Source organism: Salvelinus namaycush, chromosome 8 (assembly GCF_016432855.1).
Source record: "Salvelinus namaycush isolate Seneca chromosome 8, SaNama_1.0, whole genome shotgun sequence".
Taxonomy (NCBI): Eukaryota; Metazoa; Chordata; class Actinopteri; order Salmoniformes; family Salmonidae; genus Salvelinus; species Salvelinus namaycush.
This window is the reverse complement of record NC_052314.1, coordinates 47,136,555-47,161,035: the sequence shown is the minus strand read 5'-3', so window position 1 is coordinate 47,161,035 and position 24,481 is coordinate 47,136,555. Positions and strand designations below refer to the sequence as shown.

The following is a 24,481-nucleotide window of genomic DNA, read 5'->3' as shown; positions in this document are numbered from 1 at the left end:
ACTCACATTCTGGAAGATGGAGGGGAGTCTGATGTTTTTTCAGTTGTGAAATAGTTCCTACAACAATAACAGTATATCAAACAATAATTCAGGAGCAACCTCTGTAAACTTGAAATACACTTTATGAATGTACTGAAGGCATTAAGTTAAAATGTTCTCTCCCCTCCCCAAGGACAACATTGAGGCCTACAAGACTCAGAATACTTACTTGAACGCAGAGATCTACAAGCTAACCAAAGAATGGAGGCAGAGTACAGAACAAGAGAAGTGCTTGATGATAAAGGTACCTGCTGCTGCATGACATTTACAAGACCTGACTTTGATGTTGCATTGTAGATTGTGTAGTATTCTTTTGTGGCTTTTATTGAGGCACTTTGCTTTTACTGGTATTTCCAGCATGATTCACTAGGTTTGCTGCAGGTAGAAAATTCTAAGAAATGTTCTTTATTTGATGCAAGCCATCTCCAATTAATCAATGTCTGGTTGTGTGTGTCTTTGGTGGGGGGGATCACCTGAAAGCCAATTTATGCTTGATCCGGAATTGTGGTTCGAGGCTCCATATTTAGGGTGTGATGAAATTACGGAGCCTCTGGAGGCATGCAGAGGCTAAATTGAGCTCCGTACCACATCGCCGTGTGCCTCCCAAATTTTGTAACAATGCGGAGGGCTTTGTATAGCTCCGCATTGACATGATTGATTGACGGTAGGTCCTGTATAAACACACACTCTTCCTTCACAACAGCTCTGCTCAGAAGCTCTGTGCTGCTCCGCGAAGCGCAAGAGGTATGAATGTCCTGACTTCTGCAGAGACTGTATCACAGCCAATGCAGACATCAGCTTGACCCTGCAGCGTCTTTAAGCCAGGGGAGATGTAGGCAGAGACGGAAGAGGAAGCGATTAGACCAGACCCAGCTGCTATTGCATTGTCGTCACGAGTTACCCCAGCCACAAAGTCATAAACCCTGCCTATTTCTACAATTTCTCTTCTTAAAATCTGATTTTATACCTAACTCTAACCACACTGCTAACCTTATACCTAACCCTAAATTATGACCATACATTTTTGTTTTCATGAATATATACAATATTACCAATTTTTACTTTGTGGCTGTGGTAACTAGTGGAAAACCCTATTGCATTGGTGTCTATGGGAGACAAACCCAGTTAAGTAGACCGGAACTTTGCCTGGGGACCAGACGGTGAATGTCTAAATACACCGTCTGGAACATGATTCTAGAAATGGTCCTCTCAGGTCTTCTACAAGCCGGAATGTTGAATATATGAACTTACTCTGCCGATTGTCAATGGTGTTGGTCCTTCAGCTGCTTGTCATTTGAGAAAAAATATCCACAGGAAAGTATTGTTTACCCAACTTTTTAGATCACCGTACTGAGTTGACATTTCACCTGACACATGCGCAAAACCATGTAAACACCTGCAAGACTTTGGTTAGTATGCATGGTTCGCATGTATACTAACATGTATAGTGGGGCAAAAAAGTATTTAGTCAGCCACCAATTGTGCAAGTTCTCCCACTTAAAAAGATGAGAGAGACCTGTCATTTTCATCATAGGTACACTTCAACTATGACAGACAAAATGAGAGAAAAAAAATCCAGAAAATCACATTGTAGGATTTTTAATGAATTTATTTGCAAATTATGGTGGAAAATAAGTATTTGGTCAATAACAAAAGTTTATCTCAATACTTTGTTATATACCCTTTGTTGGTAATGACAGAGGTCAAACATTTTCTGTAAGTCTTCACAAGGTTTTCACACACTGTTGCTGGTATTTTGGCCCATTCCTCCATGCAGATCTCCTCTAGAGCAGTGATGTTTTGGGGCTGTTGCTGGGCAACACGGACTTTCAACTCCCTCCAAAGATTTTCTATGGGGTTGAGATCTGGAGACTGGCTAGGCCACTCCAGGACCTTGAAATGCTTCTTACGAAGCCACTCCTTCGTTGCCCGGGCGGTGTGTTTGGGATCATTGTCATGCTGAAAGACCCAGCCACGTTTCATCTTCAATGCCCTTGCTGATGGAAGGAGGTTTTCACTCAAAATCTCACGATACATGGCCCCATTCATTCTGTCCTTTACACGGATCAGTCGTCCTGGTCCCTTTGCAGAAAAACAGCCCCAAAGCATGATGTTTCCACCCCCATGCTTCACAGTAGGTATGGTGTTCTTTGGATGCAACTCAGCATTCTTTGTCCTCCAAACACGACGAGTTGAGTTTTTACCAAAAAGTTCTACTTTGGTTTCATCTGACCATATGACATTCTGCCAATCTTCTTCTGGATCATCCAAATGCTCTCTAGCAAACTTCAGATGGGCCTGGACATGTACTGGCTTAAGCAAGGGGACACGTCTGGCACTGCAGGATTTGAGTCCCTGGCGGCGTAGTGTGTTACTGATGGTAGGCTTTGTTACTTTGGTCCCAGCTCTCTGCAGGTCATTCACTAGGTCCCCCGTGTGGTTCTGGGATTTTTGCTCACCGTTCTTGTGATCATTTTGACCCCACGGGGTGAGATCTTGCGTGGAGCCCTAGATCGAGGGAGATTATCAGTGGTCTTGTATGTCTTCCATTTCCTAATAATTGCTCCCACAGTTGATTTCTTCAAACCAAGCTGCTTACCTATTGCAGATTCAATCTTCCCAGCCTGGTGCAGGTCTACAATTTTGTTTCTGGTGTCCTTTGACAGCTCTTTGGTCTTGGCCATAGTGGAGTTTGGAGTGTGACTGTTTGAGGTTGTGGACAGGTGTCTTTTATACTGATAACAAGTTCAAACAGGTGCCATTAATACAGGTAACGAGTGGAGGACAGAGGAGCCTCTTAAAGAAGTCTGTGAGAGCCAGAAATCTTGCTTGTTTGTAGATGACCAAATACTTATTTTCCACCATAATTTGCAAATAAATTCCTAAAAAATCCTACAATGTGATTTTCTGGATTTTTTTCCCTCATTTTGTCTGTCATAGTTGAAGTGTACCTATGATGAAAATTACAGGCCTCTCTCATCTTTTTAAGTGGGAGAACTTGCACAATTGGTGGCTGACTAAATACTTTTTTGCCCCACTGTGTACCTTTTGGTAATGAGCAAAGCACATATTGATTGCCACACACATAGACCTGCGTTTTGAAGTTGGTTTAATAATAATTTCCTGGGGATATTTTGTCTCAAATTTCTACCAACACCACGGACAATCGGCAAAGTTGACATTTTATTTTATTCAACATTCGTGACAGACAAGAAATGTTTAGTATTTTTCTATGTAAATGTGTGTGGCGTTGTCTACATAATTTGAAGCTGAACTGGCATTTTTTTCCAATGGTTAACAGCCTGAGTGAACTTCATTTATCCACCATCTTTGGTGTAGGTCTGCTAATCATAATCGCACTAAGCGTATTTGGCATTGAATACTATTTGTAGATCAGTGATTCGACCCCCCCCCCCCCCCCCCCCACCAAACACACACGAACAACCAGACATTGATTGATTGAATGCTAGGATTTTCTACATGCAGAAAACCTAGTGGATCATGCTGGAAATAATGGTAAAAGCATTGTCTCAAGAAAAGCCCCAAAAGCATGGCTTTTTTTGAGACAATAAGTACTGTATATATTTGTAGTATGCTTAATTCCAGATGAGTAGCAGTGTACCTTGTAAATTGTTACATTCCTTCTTCCTCTTGTGCTTTGTGTATGTGTCAGTGTGCCCATCTGGAGGCCAAGGTGTTCCGGATGGAGAGCAGGTCTCTGACAGTCCTCTTCAAGCTACAGGAGAGCAGAGGTTTGGAGAGACACAGGGAAGCCATAAAGACCCTGATCACTGACACTCTTCGGGAGGGCGGGAGGAACATTCTGGAACTGAACCCTATCAGGTGTTTGTGTGTGTGTGTGTGGTGTGTGTGTAGCATTAATTGAAACATTTTCAGGTAAGTTAACCTCAGTAAGGGTGTTCATTGTAATCACACTTATGATTCCTATTATTTCTTGTGAGTACTTGTTGGTAAAGTTAAGTGATGCTAATCATGAGAAAAGACAAAGAACTTCCTAGCAGAGTTAATGAACTGTCGTCATTTGTGTGTTGTGTAGGGAATATGATGAGTATGGGTTCAGAATCTCCACTGACATCCAAATGGATGATATGAAGCTGCTGGCCAAACTGCAAGCATTAGGGATTCGTTCCCACGATCCCCCACAACAACAGAAGGATGGGGAAGAGGAGGGGGACGGCGAGCGCCTTTGGGGCCGCTGGGCCCAGCACTTTGATGGCAGACAATCAGACAAGGCGGTGGCCTCTCCGAAGCTGAAGGGGCTTCTGAGAAAGGGCGTGCCGCACCACTACAGGCGCCGTGTGTGGCACTGGATAGTGTGGAGCCGCACCCGCTCCCTGAGAGAGCGCCACCCCCACTGGTACCAACAGATATGCTTTAGGAGCCAGGCTGCGTCGGCCCACCGGGTCTCGCAGCAGATCTGGTTGGACCTGGAGACCACTCTGAGGGGGAACCGCCACTTCTCCTTCCCCGCCAAGCGTGCCGTCCGGCAGCTACATCGTATCCTCCTAGCCTTTTCTTGTCATAACCCGTCTGTCGGCTACTGCCAGGGCCTCAACAGGTACATTCACAGAATTAAAAAAAGATACCTATTTTATTTGTTGATATCTTCTGTAATACAGAAAATATATAGAAACCTTTCATTGTTTAACTAACTCTGTGGAGTAAAACATTTATTTGGTTTGTAATATTTGTAAAACAATTGTACACTTCAGTACTGTCAGTAACTATACTGAACAAAAATATAAATGCAACATGCAGCAATCTCAAAGATTTTACTGAGTTCCAATTGCCATTGATAAATGCAATTGTGTTTGTTGTCCGTAGTTTAAACCTGCCCATACCATAATCCCACCGCCACCATAGGGCACTCTGTTCACAACGTTGACATCAGCAAACTGCTTGCCCACACAACGCCATACACATGGTCTCCAATTGAGGCCGGTTAGATGTATCAAATCAAATTTTATTGGTCACATACACATGGTTAGCAGATGTTAATGCGAGTGTAGCGAAATGCTTGTGCTTCTAGTTCCGACCATGCAGTAATATCTAACGAGTAATCTAACAATTTCACAACAACTACCTTTTACACACAAGTGTAAAGTAATGAATAAGAATATGTACATATAAATATATGGATGAGCGATGGCCGAACGGCATAGGCAAGATGCAGTAGATGGTATAGAGTACAGTATATACATATGAGATGAGTAATGTAGGGTATGTAAACATTATATAAAGTGGCATTGTTTAAGGTGACTAGTGATACATTTATTACATCCCATTTTTAATAAAGTGGCTAGAGATTTGAGTCAGTATGTTGGCAGCAGCCACTCAATGTTAGTGGTGGCTGTTTAACAGTCTGATGGCCTTGAGATAGGCCGGTCCCAGCTTTGATGCACCTGTACTGACCTCGCCTTCTGGATGATAGCGGGGTGAACAGGCATTGGCTCGAGTGGTTGTTGTCCTTGTCTTTTTGGCCTTCCTGTGACATCGGGTGGTGTAGGTGTCCTGGAGAGCAGGTAGTTTGCCCCCGGTGATGCGTTGTGCAGACCTCACCACCCTCTGGAGAGCCTTACGGTTGTGGGCGGAACAGTTGCCGTACCAGGCGGTGATACAGCCTGACATGATGCTCTCGATTGTGCATCTGTAAAAGTTTTTGTTGACAAGCCAAATTTCTTCAGCCTCCTGAGGTTGAATAGGCACTGTTGCGCCTTCACCACGCTGTCTGTGTGGGTGGACCATTTCAGTTTGTCCGTGATGTGTACGCCGAGGAACTTAACTTGCCACCTTCTCCACTACTGTCCTGTCGATGTGGATAGGGGGGTGCCAAATTCTCTAAAATTAGTTGGAGATGGCTTATGGTAGAGAAATTAACATTAAATTCTCTGTCAATAGCCCTGGTGGACACTCCTGCAGTCAACATGCCAATTGCACTCTCCCTCAACTTGAGACATCTGTGAGATTGTGTTGTGTGACAAAACTGCACATTTTAGTGGCCTTTTATTGTCCCCAGCACAAGGTGCACCTGTGTAATGATCATGCTGTTTAATCATCTTCTTGATATGCCACACCTGTCAGGTGGATGGATTACCTTGGCGAAGGAGAAATGCTCACTAACAGGGATGTAAACAAATGTCTGCACAACATTTTAGAGAAATATATTTTTGTGCGTATGGAACATTTCTGGGATCTTTTATTTCAGCTCATGAAACATGGGACCAACACTTTACATGTTGCGTTTATATTTTTGTTCCTTGTAGGGTTCCATACAATTGGCAACAGATATTATAGATATACAGTGCCTTTGGAAAGTATTCAGACCACTTGACTTAACGTTAAAGCCTTATTCTAAAATGTATTAAAACATTTTTTTCCAGCAATCTACACACAATACCCTATAATGAAAAAGCGAAAACAGGTTTTTAGAAATGTTAAAAAACAGATACCTTATTTACATAAGTATTCAGACCCTTTGCTATGAGACTCGGAATTGAGCTCAGGTATATATCCTGTTTCCATTGATCATCCTTGAGATGTTTCTACAACTTGATTGGAGTTCACCTGTGGTAAATTCAATTGATTGGACATGATTTGGAAAGGCACACACCTGTCTATATAAGGTCCCACAGTTGACAGTGCTTGTCAGAGCAAAAACCAAGCCATGAGGTCGAAGGAATTGTCCGTAGAGCTCCGAGACAGGATTGTGTCAAGGCACAGACCTGGGGAAGGGTACCAAAATATTTCTGCAGCATTGAAGGCCCCAAGAACACAGTGGCCTCCATCATTCTTAAATGGAAGGAGTTTGGAACGACCAAGACTCTTTCTAGAGTCGTCCACCCGGTCAAACTGAGCAATCGGGGGAGAAGGACCTTGGTCAGGGAGAGACCAAGAACCCGATGATCACTCTAACAGAGCTCCAGCGTTCCTCTGTGAAGATGGGAGAACCTTCCAGAAGGACAACCATCTCTGCAGCACTCCACCAATCAGGCCTTTATAGTAGAGTGGCCACACCTCAGTAAAAGGCACGTGACAGCCCACTTGGAGTTTGCCAAAAGGCACCTAAAGATATCAGACCATGAAAAATAAGATTCTCTGGCCTGATGAAACCAAGATTGAACTCTTTGGCCTGAATGCCAAGCGTCAGGTCTGGAGGAAACCTGGCACAATCCCTACGGTGAAGCATGGTGGTGGCTGTGGGGATGTTTTTCAGTGGCAGGGACTGGGAGACTAGTCAGGATCCAGGGAAATATGAACAGAGCAAAGTACAGAGAGATCCTTGATGAAAACCAGCTCCAGAGTGCTCAGGACCTCAGACTGGGGCGAAGGTTCATCTTCCAACAGGACAATGACCCTAAGCACACAGCCAAGACAAAGTAGGAGTGGCTTCGGGACAAGTTTCTGAATGTCCTTGAGTGGCCCAGCCAGAGCCCGGGTTTGAACCTGGATGAACATCTCTGGGGAGACCCGAAAATAGCTGTTTAGCGACGCTCCCCAATCAACCTGACAGAACTTGAGGATCTGCAGAGAAGAATGGGAGAAACTCCCCAAATCAGGTGTGCAAAGCTTGTAGCGTCCATACCCAAGAAGAGGCTGTAATCACTGCCAAAGGTGCTTCAACAAAGTACTGAGTAAAGGGTCTGAATACTTATGTAAATGTGATATTTCAGTTTTTCATTTGTAATAAATTAGCAAAAATGTATAGAAACCTGTTTTTGCTTTGTCATGGGGTATTGTGTGTAGATTGATGAGGGGGGAAAACGATTTAATTCACTTTAAAATAAGGCTGTAACGTAACAAAATGATGAAAAAGTCAAGGGGTCTGAATGCTTTCCAAATCCACTGTATTATAAAAATCTGCTTAAAGAAAATATGTGCATTTTCCCATCAGTTGTGTGTTTCCACCAAACGGACTTGTTGCGGATATAACTCAATGGGTGGTGACTTTCAATGTGTTTCCAACACATTTTCAACTCTACCGATAGTTTTGTCACAAACTGTTGCGTTGAATAGCAATTGTGCCAACTCTTGGCATGTGCAGTCTAGCCAACAACTTGCAGACACAGTGCGGGTAGGCTAGTCTACATGATGAGATTATTATAGATAAGAGCGAGAATATTTTTGTCAAACTACAGTCAAGCATTGATCATCATGTCAGCAGAATAAGACCCTCAATATTTATCAGAATCATCACCATGCACTTTCACCACCCTGTGAAGTTCATCATAACTTACTTCACCATACCCTCACGTGACTCCAAGTTAACTTTGATATGATGGTTATTATATCAATATTTACGCATAAATGCGCTTCCAGTTCCCAAAAAAGATCCTACCATGTCGAACAAGCAAATGTCTGTATTCATAAAATTGTACCGTGATTTAAAAAAAATATATGGCATGACTTTACTCCCATAAAAACTGTGGATGGAAACTTAATGTATGGGATACAATTTTGCGTTTGTACTCACTTTGAGGAGGCATTGACCGTGTCCGAATACCCATACTTCCAGCCTAAATAGTAGGCCTTTTGAGTATGCAACATTTAGAAAATCAAGTATAGTTTAAATGCCCAGATGTCATACTAATTTAGTCTAATTTCACACCGAAATCAACCAATACCTGGAAACAATGAAAATTGCGCATGATGCATTCTCATAATGCGAAAATATAATGTTTTATAGTATGTGAATTTTTGAAAATCGAGTGTGGCTCTTTATTTAGTAGAATTCGATGCACACTTTTACACAATGCATTGGAATAGATGGGCGGCAAGTGATGGGCCCTATTTATTTATTTTTTTCAAGGAAACAAACAACAAAACTAGGTTACTTCATTGGGAAGCGAAACATCTGTGGTGGTGTTCAAATGTTAGCTACGTCATTTTTGTCCTCCTTAAAATGATCACAATTATTTTATCGTAAGCTACATCTTTGAAATCAGAAGTATTTTTACCCAAAGTGGATTTCTGTTTTCTCATTGAAAAGTGTTTCTTGTTGTCTTGGCCTTCGTTGGAGCTTTTAAACAAAATACTGAACATCTTTCTATTTGTGAGTGTGTCGGCACCAGGACTCAGGATGTGGCTGCATTATTGATGTCATGTTAGCCATGCCTTTTGATTTGAACATATGAATTGTCATAGTTTTGTAAGCTACCTATTGAATTATTTAATTTATCGATCAAGCCTTAGCAGTGTTTCTGATCTTTTTCCCAATGATCAGTGCTTTAGTTTATTATGTTTCTGTACAGTGGTTCTGAATTTGCGATGCTGTCCACATTTTGCTGCGCAATACCCTTTTGATTTTAACATTTTGATAAGTTTTGGCATGTGTACTTGGCTATTTAATTTAATGTATTTGTTACAGCACTTTTGTTTCACTAATAAATACTGTATGTTAAAATGGAACCAAATGATCTGTTTCTATCTTCAGTGCTTTTTAAATAGGATAGATGGGTTCTATGGGCCTACTCAGGTTGGTTATAAGCAGACTACCTCATTCGAGCTGTATGCTATAGCTCGAATGTGGTAGTCTGCTTATAACCAACCTGAGTAGGCCTATAACTCCATTCCTATTCTATTCCGAGGATAGAGAAATCAATAGAATTGGAAATTAGCTATTATCAGGCTGGTTAGTGTCTGTTGAATTTGGAAAATCCACCCGCACTCGGCCCCACCCCACCTACTCAGCCAGTCAGGAGCCGTTAGTGTGTTGTGGCCTTGGCATACTGCACACCTTTTACTAAACAGTACATGCTATAGTATGCGACGATGAGTACATAACATGCAGTTTAAGTATGTTGTATGTGTATTCAGACACAGTAACTGTATTAGTCTTGTCATTGCTTTATCTTGTCTTTGTCTTCTTTTTTTCTGTCAGATTGGCTGCAATGGCCTTGCTAGTGTTGCAGAGCGAGGAAGATGCTTTCTGGTGTCTGGTGGCCATTGTCGAGACCATCATGCCTCAGGACTTCTATGGCAAGACTCTAACAGCATCTCAGGTATGTGAAACGATTCCTTTGATCATTTTTAATATATGTTTTGCTGAAATTGCAATTACTTCTGATAAAAAATGTGGGTGGGAATCCATTAATGTACTTGTAATGTACTTTAATGTAAAAAACCCCCCACAAAAAACCACTCAAATGGCCCAGCTAGTGAAGCATAAAAATTCAAGCATTGGTTCAGGGATCGATACTGTGACCAAATCTGTCACATTTGGGAAGACTTGACATTTTTTATCAGTTGCAAGGGTGCCAGTGAAAACAATTTACCTGGTCACGTTAGTTCCGTGATTTTATTTATGATCCGTTTTTATGAGAGATGTAGGCGCTATTGTTTGTTTCCCGCCGTTTCAATTCAATATTATGAGCAAGTTGAATGTTGGCTTCAACTTGGTTTTCCATACAAAGCATTCCACTACAAAAAAAACTTTTTTGTTGTTGTCACTTTCTCATTTTAAAACATGAAACAGTACACTACAGATTTTGGCCCCGATTTTGCTGTTCCAAACAAGTTTTTGAGATCGGAAACAAAATCCCCATGTTGTTGCCTACTCGGGACTCGCGGCCGTCACCATCGCTTGTTTAGTGTGAGTGCGTCAGAGACGCAATCTAAGGCCTACGGATCTCGTCTTAGAGCAGTCCCTGACTTCCCGATACTTGGATCAAAATCTGCAAAGCTCTTTTAGTGTGAGATGTACAACAACAAGTTTTAAGAATGGTGATTAGCAATAGCCAATGAGAGCTCACCAGAGAAGAAGCAAGTGAGATGATGACATTGTTTTTCATCACCCAGGAGACTCTCAAGCAGGACTTTTGTACTTGCCTTTAACCAAAGCCAAAGTGTCAAATAGTTGCAGCTCTGATTTGAACAAGCAATGTTATTGAATTCAAAATGTTGGGTAGACATTTCAACTCTGTATGGCAAGCGTAAATGTCTGACTGAAAACGGCAATCAATTCACATTTGGTGTCCAGGGCACAGCTGGGGGCTGAAGGGGGTCTATAACAAGCGGCAACGGTGACAGACTTGTTTCTGGAAAGGTGGATTTTTAAAAGTAGAAGCTTGAATTGTTTGGGCACAGACCTGGATAGTATGAAAGAACTCTTCAGGCTATCTCTGCAGTAGATTGCAACTCTGCCCCCTTTGGCAGTTCTATCTTGTCGGAAAATGTTATAGTTGGGGATGGAAATTTCAGGATTTTTGGTGGCCTTCCTAATCCAGGATTCAGACACGGCTAGGACATCCAGGTTGGCGGAGTGTGCTAAAGCAGTGAATAAAACAAACTTAGGGAGGAGGCTCTAATGTTAACATTCATGAAACCAAGGCTTTTTGGTTACAGAAGTCAACAAATTAGAGTGCCTAGGGAATGGGAGTGGAGCTAGGCACTGCAGGGCCTGGGTTAACCTATACATCACCAGAGGAGGAGTAGGATAAGGGTACAGCTAAAGGCTATAAGAACTGGTCGTCTAGTGCATTTGGAACAGAGAGTAAAAGGAGCAAATTTCTGGCTGCGGAAGAATAGATTCAAGGCATAATGTACAGACAAGGGTATGGTAGGATGTGAATACAGTGGAGGTAAATCTAGGCATTGAGTGACGGAGAGAGGTTTTGTCTCTAGAGGCACCATTTAAGCCAGGTGAGTTCACCACATGTGTGGGGGGTGGAACAAAAGGGCTAGATATTGAGCAGGGCGGGAGCCTCTACAGTGAAATAAGACAATCCAAACCAAAACAGCAATAGACAAGGCATATTGACATTAGGGAGAGGCATGTGTAGCCGAGTGATCATAATGTCCAGTGAGTAACTAGGCGAGCTGGAGACACGGCGATTCAGACAGCTAGCAGGCTAGCAGATGGGCCTTAGGGGGACGTTGCAACGGGAGAGCCTGTTGAAACCCCCTCGGACGGTTACGTCGGCACACCAGTCATGATGGATCGGCGGGGCTCAGTGTCGGCAGTAAAAGGGTCCAGGCCAATTGGTAAAACAGGTATTGTAGCCCAAGAATTGGCTGATGGACCTCTTCACCTATCCGATAGATAGCCTGGAGCTAGCATTAAGATAGGCCTAACTGGTGCTTTCTTCGGGACAGAGACGTTAGCCAGGACTAGCCACTCGGATAGCAGCTAGCTAGCTGTGATGATCCGGTGTAAAGGTTCAAAGCTTGCGGTAGGAATCCAGAGATGTGGTAGAGAAAAAGCAGTCCGATATGCTCTGGGTTGATATCGCGCTGTGCAGACTGGAAGGAATTGACCGGGCTAAGGCTGGCTGATGTCCGAGTTAATGGTGATGACCGCTAGCAGTGGCTAACTGACTAGTAGCTAGTTAGCTGGCTAGCTTCTGATGGGGGTTCCGGTTCTAAAGTGTAAAAAATAGCAGATCCGCACCACATTGGATGAGGCGGGTTGTAGGAGAGAAGGTTCAGTCCGTAGACGGAAATATAAAAAATATATACGAAGAAAAATATATCTACATGAGACGGATGGGGACAAGACAAACAGACGTCCTACTGCTATGCCATCTTGGAATAAGTAGTCGTGTAATGTACACCCGGCTTAACTCTTCAACATCTCAAATGTCGAGACTGACTAGCTACACATGGACAGACTTCATTCGTGTGTTTGTCGGGAGCATGCTGTCTATTTAGCCAGTTAACGCCCACATTATTCCTACATATTTTAGAAAAAAATAATGTGAATGTCAATGCATAATGCCATTGGGTAGACCTATTAAAAAATGCATTATTCTTCTACCACTACCACTGTTTTCGGGTAGATAGAAAGGCAATTAAAAGGTAACTGCAAAGTAGCAGAATCATGATTATTTGCAACAATCCAGTGCCCATTTTGTTTTTAAAACTCCATCACAAGTGGGCTACAGAAACACAGAAAACCAAACTGTCTGGCTGGTTCTCACCTGAATTAAAGGGTAACTACACACAAAAATTTCTCAGATTTTTTCCAGACCTAAAAAATGGTCCCCAGATGTGGTTTAACTTCTTGACGCACGGATCCCTTTAGCAGGATCATTTTCGTAAACAACCGCTGAATTGCAGAGCGCCAAATAATTAAAAAATATATATATTTTCATGAAATCACAAGTGAAATATACCATAACACAGTTTAGCTTGTTGTTAATCCACCTATCGTGTCAGATTTTGAAAATATGCTTTACAGCGAAAGCAATCCAAGCGTTTGTGAGTTTATCAATCACTAGACAAAACAGTAAGAACAGCTAGCCGCAAATTAGCTTGGTCACGAAAGTCAGAAAAGCAATAAAATTAATTTGCTTACCTTTGATGATCTTCGGATGTTTGCACTCACGAGACTCCCAGTTACACAATAAATGTTATTTTTGTTCGATAAAGATTATTTTTATAACCAAAAACCTCCATTTGGTTTGCGCGTTATGTTCAGAAAACCACATGCTCGTGCCGGTCCTGAAGGGCAGACAAGGGCAGACAAATTCCAAAAAGTATCCATAATGTTCAGTAGAAACATGTCGAACGTTTTTTATAATCAATCCTCAGGTTGTTTTTAACATACATAATCGATAATATTTCAACCGGGCGGTAAACTATTCAATACTACAGAGAAAGAAAATGTCGAGCTAGAACTCTCGCGCGCATTAACTAATCAAAGGACACCTGAAGCGTTTTGATAAATCTCGCTCATTTTTCATAATAAAAGCCTGAATCTATGTCTAAAGCCTGGTCACAGCCTGAGGAAGCCATTGGAAAAGGAATCTGGTTGATACCCCTTTAAATGGAGGATGTGCAGGCAATGGAACAGGGATTTTTCCAAATAAAGGGCACTTCCGGGTTGGATTTCCTCAGGTTTTTGCCTGCAAAATCAGTTCTGTTATACTCACAGACAATATTTTGACAGTTTTCGAAACTTTAGAGTGTTTTCTATCCTAATCTGTTAATTATTTGCATATTCTAGCATCTGGGCCTGAGAAATAGTCTGTTTACCTTGGGTACGTTATTTTTCCAAACATAAAAATAGTGCCCCCTAGCTGAAAGAGGTTCAACATTGTGGTGGACTTAGAACATCCAATTTTGTTGTTTCCTATTTTAAAAAGTGTGATTTTGAGAGAAAAAAAATAATCAGTCCTTCACGTTATATATATATATTTTTTTGTCATGGTATTATTTTGGTATCAATAATCTTTATTTTATTTTTTATTCTGCCCTCAAGGATTTTACAGAAAAAAACATGTCATTTTGAAATGTACAAAAAATAAATGTTGCACTTTATTTTAACTATTTTCTTTGCTGTTACAGTAAATCTATCCAAATCAATGTAAGAACACAAGGGCATGCTCATTTAAAAGATGGCTAGTCATTATTAGCCTGGTTCTGTATGGAATGCAGGACTACAAAAATATATAGCAAAAATTGGTGTGACCAATTAATGTTCTATTGCCACCAGTGGAAAAAGTTAGTGTAGAACCCTGTGCTGGTTGTTCACCCACTAATAGGGAGCGTGAACTGGGTTTAGACTGTGGTGGGACAGAAAGGTTTGTTTTACCCATCTTGTGTCTTAATCCCAGGTGGAGCAACGCGTTCTCAAGGACTTCATGGCAGAGAAGATGCCGAGACTAACAGCCCATTTCCACTGTCACAGAGTGGACGTGTCCCTGGTCACCTCCGACTGGTTCCTAGCTGCGTTCGTGGAGAGGCTGACCAGTGACGTCCTGCTCAGAATTTGGGACGCCTTCCTGTATGAGGGCACCAAGGTCAATGGGGCTTGAAGAAGGGGTTAGAGTTTTTAGGTTACAGGTTACAGATACCATATTAAAGTGACTTTTCATAAAGGTAATTGAGACAAATTCTTCAGAGAGGAATACCATGGCAATATTAGTCGGATGGGAGTGGTTGTTTGGTGTTTTAGACATATTTCCAGAATGGGTCTCTATGGTAGTACTGAGAAATGACAATAAGTAATTTAAATATACAGGCAACTGCCAAACTAAAGGAAACACCAACATAAAGTGTCTTAATATGGCATTGGGTCACCACAAGCCGCCAGAACTGTTTCAATGTGTCTTGGCATAGATTCTACAACTGGAACTCTATTTGAGGGATGCGACACCATTCTTCCACGATAAATTCCATAATTTGGTGTTTTGTTGATAATGGTGGAAAACGCTGTCTCAGGTGCCGCTCCAAAATCTCCCATGTGTTTAATTGGGTTGAGATCTGGTGACTGAGACACACACCCACACACACACATCCTTTAAACCCCCTATGCTCCTTTTGAGACCCCTCTTTCAAAGTCACTGAGATCTCTTCTAGCTATGGTAGGCAAAATAATGGGCAACTGGGCATTTTTATACATGATGGGATGTTTTAATTGCGTAATTAACTTTGGAACCACACCTGCTTTCAATATACTTTGTATCCCTCATTTACTCAAGTGTTTAGTTTATTTATCAGTAATAAAGGAAGCACTTATATCCAAAAACCAAAAAGGATGATGTAATTCACTGGGGTCAAGCTTCCTGACATCAAGGACCTATATACTAGGCGGTGTCAGAGGAAGGCCCAAAAAATTGTCAAAGACTCCTGTCACCCAAGTCATAGACTGTTCTCTCTGCTAACGCACAGCAAGCGGTACCGGAGCGACCAAGTCTAGGTCCAAAAGGCTCCTTAACAGCTTCTACCCCCAAGCCATAAGACTGCTGAACAATTAATAAAATGGCCACCCGGACTATTTACATTGAACCCCCCCCTCCTTTGTTTTTATACTGCTGCTACTCACTGTTTATTATCTATGCATAGTCACTTTACAAATTACCTTGACTATCCTGGACTATCCTGCACATTGACTCAGTACCGTTACCCCCTGAATATAGCCTTGTTATTGTTATGTAAATGTAGTGTTACTTTTTGATTGATTGAGATTTCTTTAACTTTAGTTTATTTAGTAAATATTTTATCAACTCTATTTCTTGAACTGCATTGTTGGTTAAGGGCTTGTAAGTAAGCATTTCACGGCGCATGTGACAAATACAATTTGATTTGATTTCTATTCACTACTGTCATAGTAGCAAGAAACAATACTACTTAATGGACATAATATTTTATCACATATTTTTACAGGTGATATTTCGCTATGCATTGGCGCTCTTCAAATACACAGAAGAGGACATTCTGAAGATTCATCATAGTGTGGATATCTACCAGTACCTCCGTTTCATCACCAGAACCATCACAGACAGCAGGTAGATACGTTATCCCCTAATCTATAGATCTAATGAAGGACAATCTGATTGATGGCAATTAAACCAACTGCAGTAGTGCAACAATATACAATGTTAATTTCCTTGTGATGACAAATTCATTTGTCAGTCATTTTTCTTTTATTTGTTATCTCAGTAGCTAGGTTTCCATCCATTTTGCGGCAGATTTCCTTGCGACTATTCTAAAAATAATATGCACATTTTCCCACCAGAGGTGTGTTTCCATCAAACTGAATTGGTACAGATAAAAGCTCTATGTGATGACATTAGTGCACATTAAAAGCACTTAAGCGCTTAAAGCTGAAATCCACATAAGGGGAAACGGCACCACTGTTTGCCCAAGCACATTTGTTATTGTTTTATTTATGAAACGGAGGAGCATCCAACATCGTGGTAAAAAAACAACGCAATACAAACTGAGCTATCACGCGTGTAATAATTTCCAAGAGGGAAAAACTGTGTTGTTTTGTAGTAATTTCTTTGTTGTAATATCACAAACGGAGATGGCAGTTTCACCATTACGGATTCCAGCTTTAATTGCCATGTACCAAATAAAAAAAACAGAAGTTCAATGTGTTTCCACCGCATTTTCAACTCTACCTAATTAGTAAACTTGCCCACTCTGGTTTTGGCGCGTTGTCTCTCTAGACAAGAGTTCGCTGATAAAGTGGACAGGGTAGGTTATTACAATATGACAATATGATATGTATTGGAACCTTCAAATATATTTATTTCAGTTTGTCCCCAACTAGTGGTAATTGTTGTAATTACCATTGTCATTGCACTTCCTGTTTTTACCATAGAAGAAGAATGTGACAGGAAGTTATTTAGTTGTACACAATATCTTGGAGTGTCTAGGCTAACTGCTATCTATACACGTCCATTCCTTCGTTTTTGGCCGTTATGGTGGCATTAAAACCTTTTATGGATCCCTTCACGCGCCAATCCCTTTAGCGGGATTGATTTGACAACATCCAGTGAAATGGCAGCGCACCAAATTCAAACTACAGGAATACCAATATTCAACATTCTTGAAAATATATGTGTTATACATCAAAATAAAGCTTAACTTCTTGTTAATCCAGCCGCTGTGTCAGATTTTCAAAAAGGCTTTACGGCGAAAGCAGACCATGCGATTATCTGAGGACAGCGCGCCGCATACAAACACATGGAAATCATATTTCAACCAGACAGGTGCGCAACAAAAGTCATAAATAGTGATATAATTAATGTCTTACCTTTGAAGATCTTCTTCTGTTGGCACTCCAAAATGTCCCAGAAACATCACAAATGGTCCTTTTGTTCGATAATGTCCTTCTTTTATGTCCCAAAAATGTCAATTTATTTGGCATGTTTTATTCAGAAATACACGGGTTTCAACTCGCCCAACATACCTACAAAGTATCTAATAAGTTACCTGTAAACTTGGTCCAAACATTTCAAACAACGTTCCTAATCCAACGTCAGGTACCCTAAAACGTAAATAATCGATACAATTTAAGACGGAATAAACTGTTTCTAATACCGGATAAAAACAAAGTGAAGCGCGTTCCAGTTCACACCGCCAAACAATAGAGTCCACTTGGAGTGACACTTACAAAGAACAGCCATACTTCTTAATTTCTCAAAAGAAAAACATCAACTAATTTCTAAAGACTGACATCTAGTGGAAGCCATAGCAACTGCAACCAGGTTCCTCATAAATAGGGCTTTCAATAGAAAACCATTGGGAAACACAATAACCTCATTATTTTTTCCCTGGATGGATTGTGCTCGGTGTTTCGCCTACCAAATCAGTTCTGTTATACTCAGACTATATTCTAACAGTTTTAGAAACTTCAGAGTTTTATATCCAAATCTACCAATTAGAGGCATATCCTAGCTTCTTTACTTTGGGCACGCTTTTCATCCGGACGTCAAAATACTGCCCCCTAGCCTTAAGACGTTTTAACGGATAACATACAGTTGGCTGGGTTTTCCGTGCATTGGCAGGACAGAACAGCTACGTCCAAAAAAGACGAGGGGTGGGGGTGTGTATCTATTTGTCAATAACAGCTGGTGTGCGACGTCTAATATTAAGGTAGTATCGAGGTATTGCTCGCCTGAGGTAGAGTACCTCATGATAAGCTGTAGACCACACTATCTACCAAGAGTTTTCATCTATATTTTTCGTAGCCGTCGATTTACCACAACAAACCGACGCTGGCACTAAGACCACACTCAACGAGCTGTATAAGGCCATTAGCAAACAAGAAAATGCTCATACAGAAGCGGTACTTATAATTGACGGGACGATAATGCAGACAAACTTAAATCCGTTTTACCTAATTTCTACCAGCACGTCACGTGCAACCAGAGGAAAAAAATCTAGATCACCTTTATTCCAAACGCAGAGATGAGTACAAAGCTCTACCTCACCCTCCATTTGGCAAATATGACCGTAATTCTATCCTGCTGATTCCTGCTTTTAAGTAAAAACTGAAGCAGGAAGCACCAGTGACTCTGTCAATAAAGAAGTGGGCAGATGACGCAGATGCTATGCTACAGGACTGTTTTACTAGCACTGACTGGAATATGTTCAGGGATTCATCTGTCATTGCGGATTATATCACCTCAGTCGCGTGTCGAGTTTCAAGTTCCTTGGTGTCCACATCACCAGTAAACTATCATGGGTCAAACACAACAAGACAGTCATAAAGAGGGCACGACAACAGCTTTTCTCCTCACGAGACTGAAACGATTTGGGTTGGGTCCCCAGATCCTCAAAGTTCTACAGCTGCACCATCGAGAGCATCCTGACCGGCTGCATCCCTGACTGGCAACTGCTTGGCATCTGACCGTAAGACGCTACAGAGGGTAGTGCGTACGGCCCAGTACATCACTGGGGCCAAGCTTCCTGCCATCCAGGACCTATTTACTAGGCGGTGTCAAAGGAAGGCGCAAAAAATTGTCAAAGACTCCAGTCACCCAAGTCAGACTGTTCTCTCTACTACCGCACGGCATGCAGTATTGTCTAGGTCCAAAAAGCTCCTTAACTTCTCTAGGGTAGGGGGCAGCATTCGGAATTTTGGATGAAATGCATGCCCAAATTAAACTGCCTGCATCTCGGGCCCAGAATATATGATATGCATATAACTGGTAGATTTGGATAAAAAACACTCTAAAGTTTCCAAAACTGTTAAAATAGTGTCTGTGAGTATAACATAACTGATTTGGCAGGCAAAAACCTGAGAAAAATCCATTTAGGAAGTAGTTTTTTGTTTTTGTTTTGTAGTTTTCTATTCAATGCCAATACAGTATCCATTGACTTAGGACTCCAAATGCAGTTTCTATGCCTTCCACTAGATGTCAACAGTCTTCAGAAAATGTTTCAGGCTTGTATTCTGAAAAATGAAGAAGTAAGAGCAGTCTGAATGAGTGGACCCTGCCGTGTCACAGAGCTTTTTCCTGCGCAAGACCGAGAGAGTGCGTTTCTTGTTTACATTTTATATTGATGACGTTATTGTCCGGTTGAAATATTATTGATTATTTAGGCTAAAAACAACCTGAGGTTTGAATATAAACATCGTTTGACACGTTTCTATGAACTTTACGGATACAATTTAGATTTTTTTGTCTTCCTGTTTTTACTGCGTTTTAGCATGTGGATTACTGAAGAAAACGCGCGAACAAAACTGAGGTTTTTGGGTATAAAGAGACTTTATCGAACAAAAATAACATTTATTGAGTAAATTAATGTCTGCTGAGTTCAACCATATGTAGATCATCAAAGGTAAGGGATTAATTTTATCTCTATTTCTAAATTGTGTAACTGTTCTACCTGGCTGGCTACTGTTTGTAATGATTTGTCTAGTGGGCTATGTTCTCATAATCGTAATGTATGCTTTCGCCTTAAAGCATTTTTAAAATCTGACACCGTGGTTGGATTCACAAGCAGTTAATCTTTAAACCTATGTAAAATATGTTTTGTTTTCAGAATTTTTATAATGAGTATTTCTGTATTTGAATTTGGCACCCAGCAGTTTCACTGGCTGTTGAAGAGGTGGGACGCTATCGTCTCACGTGCCCAAGAGAGGTTAACAGCTTCTACCCCTAAGCCATAAGACTGCTGAACAATTAATCAAATGGCCACCCGGACTATTTACATTGACAACCGCCCACTTTGTTTTTACACTGCTGCTACTTCCTGTTTAGTCACTTTACCGCTACCTACATGTACAAATTACCTCAACTGACCTGTACCCCCATACATTGACTCAGTACCGGTACCCTCTGTATATAGCCTCATTATTGTTATTTTTTTTACTTTAGTTTATTTAGTAAATATTTTCTTAACTCTATTTTCTTAACTGCATTAAACCTACCAAAAGACAACACCTGCCAGTTCCTTGGAGGACTTTAGTGACATTAAGAGTTTAGCTAGCTGTTTAACTCAACATGCACTCCTTGGGAGTAGAATGAGAACAGTACAGTGAAATGATAACCACACACCAGGTACTATGAAGATGGAAGTTGGATACTTACCACTGCATCATCTGCGGCTGTAAGAGTGCCAAAATGACTACAGTAGCCAGACACTTCCCATTGTCCTCACTACAACAATGGATCCTGTTAGCAATAGAGATGTTCCATCTGACAACAATTTCGCAAGAGGGTATCGACCGTGGGTCCATCTCCTCTCGCTCCAGCAAGTAATCCTGCTCATCTGTGAACACACATGCAAGTACTGCCAAAGCTAGAGCAAGAGCTGAGGCAGCTAAAGCCAGATTAGCCTACTCCCAAAGAGAAATAGATTTCAAAATAGAGAGACACCGTCTTGAAGTTACACTTGTAAAGCAGGAAAAAGAAGCTGAGGTTGCTATAGCCAAGGCTGCTGTCTTGGAGGCAGTGGCAGCAGACCTAGGAGCCGTCAAACATAATAAAGAGACAGAGTACCTTTCCCTCCAAGCCAGTGTTCTCCAAAGAACAGAGGAATATGTTACCTGTCATTCCAAGTCGCCTTCAGCAAACTTTCTGAGACAAAGGAAGAAGTTTGCCACACCCTCAACCAGACAGCACACCTCAACCAGTCAATCTAAGCACTGATATGTCCCAGCACCCAGCAACCGAGCCATGAGTCTGTTGCATTTTACCAGAGAAGAGAACAGCACGCCCATCCTCAACGGAGCACCACCACACCAGAGAGGCTACACACTACAGTACAGCTCTCTCCCCACCAGATCATCACACAGAGCCCATACTACGGATGACCCTAACAGTGCTACCACTGATCTTGCCAGGTTTCTCGATTTAAAAAATCTACTGGCTTCCTCAGGACCTATTATGTTTGATGAACTCCCTGAGCACTTCCACACCTGGAAGTCCACCAACCTCAACGCAATCAACGGTCTTGAGCTCACAGCAAGTGAAGGGATGGACCTTCTTATTAAGTGGCTAGGGAAAGGAATAAATGAGCACACACTCAGGATCAAATCAGTGAACATTAGGAATCCCACACTTGGGATTACAATGATCTGGGAAAGGCTGGAGAAAACATATAGTTCAACAGAGGCCATAGAGAGAGCTCTCTTACTGAAAGTAGAACACTTTTCCAAGATGCTTAACAAAGATAGTAAAAAGCTTCAAGAGCTCACTGACATTCTACTTGAGCTGAATGCAGCAAAGCTAGATGGATACCTACCAGGCTTAGCTTGACACCGCAAAAGGAGTGCAGCCCATTGTGAAGAAGCTGCCCTTCTACCTTCAGGACAAATGTATGTCTCAAGCGTCAAAGTCCTTGAGAGAGTATGGTGTATCCTTCCCCCTTTCACTTTCTTCAAGGACTTTGAGTGTATCCCTCCCCCTCCCTACAGTCATTCACAAGAATGAGAAGGCAGGTTTCTCCAATTTAAGAACGGCTGTCTCTGTACATAAAATGAATGTGACATCATCAGATGCTTCCCCGAAAGCAAACAAGGCAAAGAAGTCAGATGGACCAGATAGGCAGTGTCCTCTCCACAACAAGCATCACCTACTGAAGAATTGTAGAGGCTTCAGAACCATGGTTTTAAATGACCACAAGAAGTTCCTCAAGGAGAATCTCATATGTTTCCGCTGCTGTGTATCGACCTCTTATCAGGCAAAGGATTGTGAGGCCCCATTGAAAGGCACCTGGCCACCATACATAGATGGCAAGTCCACCTCAAAGATCTGCCTGGTGAGTGTGTATCCCGATGGCCATCGCAAAGAACTCAAGAAGATGTATGCGATCTTGGATGACCAAAGTAACATGTCACTTGCCAGGATAAAGTTAATTGAAATGTTTAACATTCAGGGAACTACAGCTCCTTACACCTTGAAAACCTGTGCAGGAGTAGCCAAAACAGCTTGGAAAAGAGCCTATGGCTACGTTATGGAGTCTGCAGATGGAAAGACCAGTCTCCCGCTCCCTACCCTGATCAAGTGCATTTAGATTCTGGACAACAGGGCTGCATACCATCATTGTCAGTTGAACTCAATAGCTGACAAGATCCTCCCCCCCACCATCGACCCAGTTGCTGACATTCTGCTCCAATAGGGAAGAGACATTCTGCAGGTCCACAAGGTGCGCAAACAGTCTAATGGACCCCACAGTGCCCCCTGTCGTGACGTTGTATTGGTTAATGTGACGACTGTTGCTCATCGAATGATTTAAAGGTTTCCAAATGCGTGATTAACTGAATCAAGCAATTTTTAACTCATTAACCTGGGGCACCATGGGAAAATTAGTTTTATTGAGTTTCTATTTCCCAAATTAACTCAAAGAGTATCAGAATATCGATTTTACAACAGTCGCTAATTAATCAGTTTCCTCTACAGTCTCATTCTGAACGTCGCATAATCCGGGAATCTGCACGGACCCGGGTCTCACCAATGAGTTCGTACCACACCAATCTTAGTTGAGTACTTATTTACTAGAAAGCTAAAATGATGATAAAAGATACACATACACAAAAACACGTTCTAGGCTATTGATTAGAACTTAGTATAACGAGCCAACACACCATGGCGCGTGTTACCCAAAATGGGGATTTAAAAGAGAGAGAAAAAGAGAAAGTACAAGAGAGAAATATACATTTGGGTGCATTTGTCAGCTATGCTTATTTTAACCCTAGCCTTGCCCCAAACTGCCGCTTTTATGGGTCAGAATATAATGATGTAATTACGTGTGGGAGGTCTCAGATGGGAAGCTCCGCGTGGGTCGTTTAGGCTTGTCAAAGACGCACTTATCCGGCGCAACTCTCTGGTCGTCCTCACGATGTCAGTGTCCTTTTGGTCTGATTCCTCGTCCTTGCTCTGGGAGGGGTCTTCTGAGGACAGACAGCTCTGTAGCTCAGAGCTCACAGCATAGGAATGAAACAGTGTAGATACCACGATTCGATTGAGAGTGGAGTTTAGGTGGTCCGGCTTGAATTCACCCGCTTAGACACAGCTACTCATCAGTAGCATGGGTAGAAAAAGATTTCTTTGTCTTCAACCTTGGGTTGAGTTTTGGGTTCGTTGATTTTTTAGACCTTGGTCACTTAGTCTGATATGTTAATTCCTCACTCACATGTCTTATACCTTCGGGTCAGAAGTGGGCATAACCGCCTTTAGGGCAATTCTCTGGGCGTACCAAGTTAACTTCTCTAGGGTAGGGGGCAGCATTCGGAATTTTGGATGAAAAGCATGCCCAAATTAAACTGCCAGCTACTCATCCCCAGAAGATATGCATATTATTGGTAGATTTGGATAGAAAACACTCTGACGTTTCTAAAACTGTTTGAATCATGTCTGTGAGTATAACAGAACTTATTTAGCAGGCGAAACCCCGAGGACAAACCCCGAGGACCCCGAGTGACCTTTTTTTGAGGTCACTCTCTTTTCAATGAGGTTTCATTAGGAAACCAGATTTCTAAGGGACCTGATTGCAGTTCCTACCGCTTCCACTGGATGTCAACAGTCTTGAGAAATTGGTTGAGGTTATTCCTTTGTATAATGAAGAAGTACGGCCATCTTGAAGGAGAATCCATCGAAGTGTCCTGTTTGTTAGAGGCGCGAGACCAGAAAGATAGCTATAGTTGGTTTTAATCCTGTATTGAACACAGATCATCCCGTCTTCAATTTTATCGATTAATAACCTTTACTTAATACCCATCCCGGATCCGGGATCCTCCTCA

The 24,481-nt window shown here is 41.7% G+C and overlaps 1 protein-coding gene across 1 annotated transcript in view; it reads left to right on the top strand.

Moving 5' to 3' along the window:
- The window catches only part of LOC120052161 (TBC1 domain family member 2A-like), a 45,776-nt gene that overhangs the window by 4,258 nt on the left and 17,037 nt on the right, over positions 1–24,481 (top strand). Inside the window, exons 5-10 of the mRNA XM_038998993.1 lie at positions 173–283; positions 3,713–3,882; positions 4,097–4,618; positions 9,938–10,058; positions 14,613–14,798; positions 16,165–16,286. Coding sequence (XP_038854921.1) covers positions 173–283; positions 3,713–3,882; positions 4,097–4,618; positions 9,938–10,058; positions 14,613–14,798; positions 16,165–16,286 — 1,232 coding nt within the window. The remainder of the gene's footprint in view (positions 1–172; positions 284–3,712; positions 3,883–4,096; positions 4,619–9,937; positions 10,059–14,612; positions 14,799–16,164; positions 16,287–24,481) is intronic.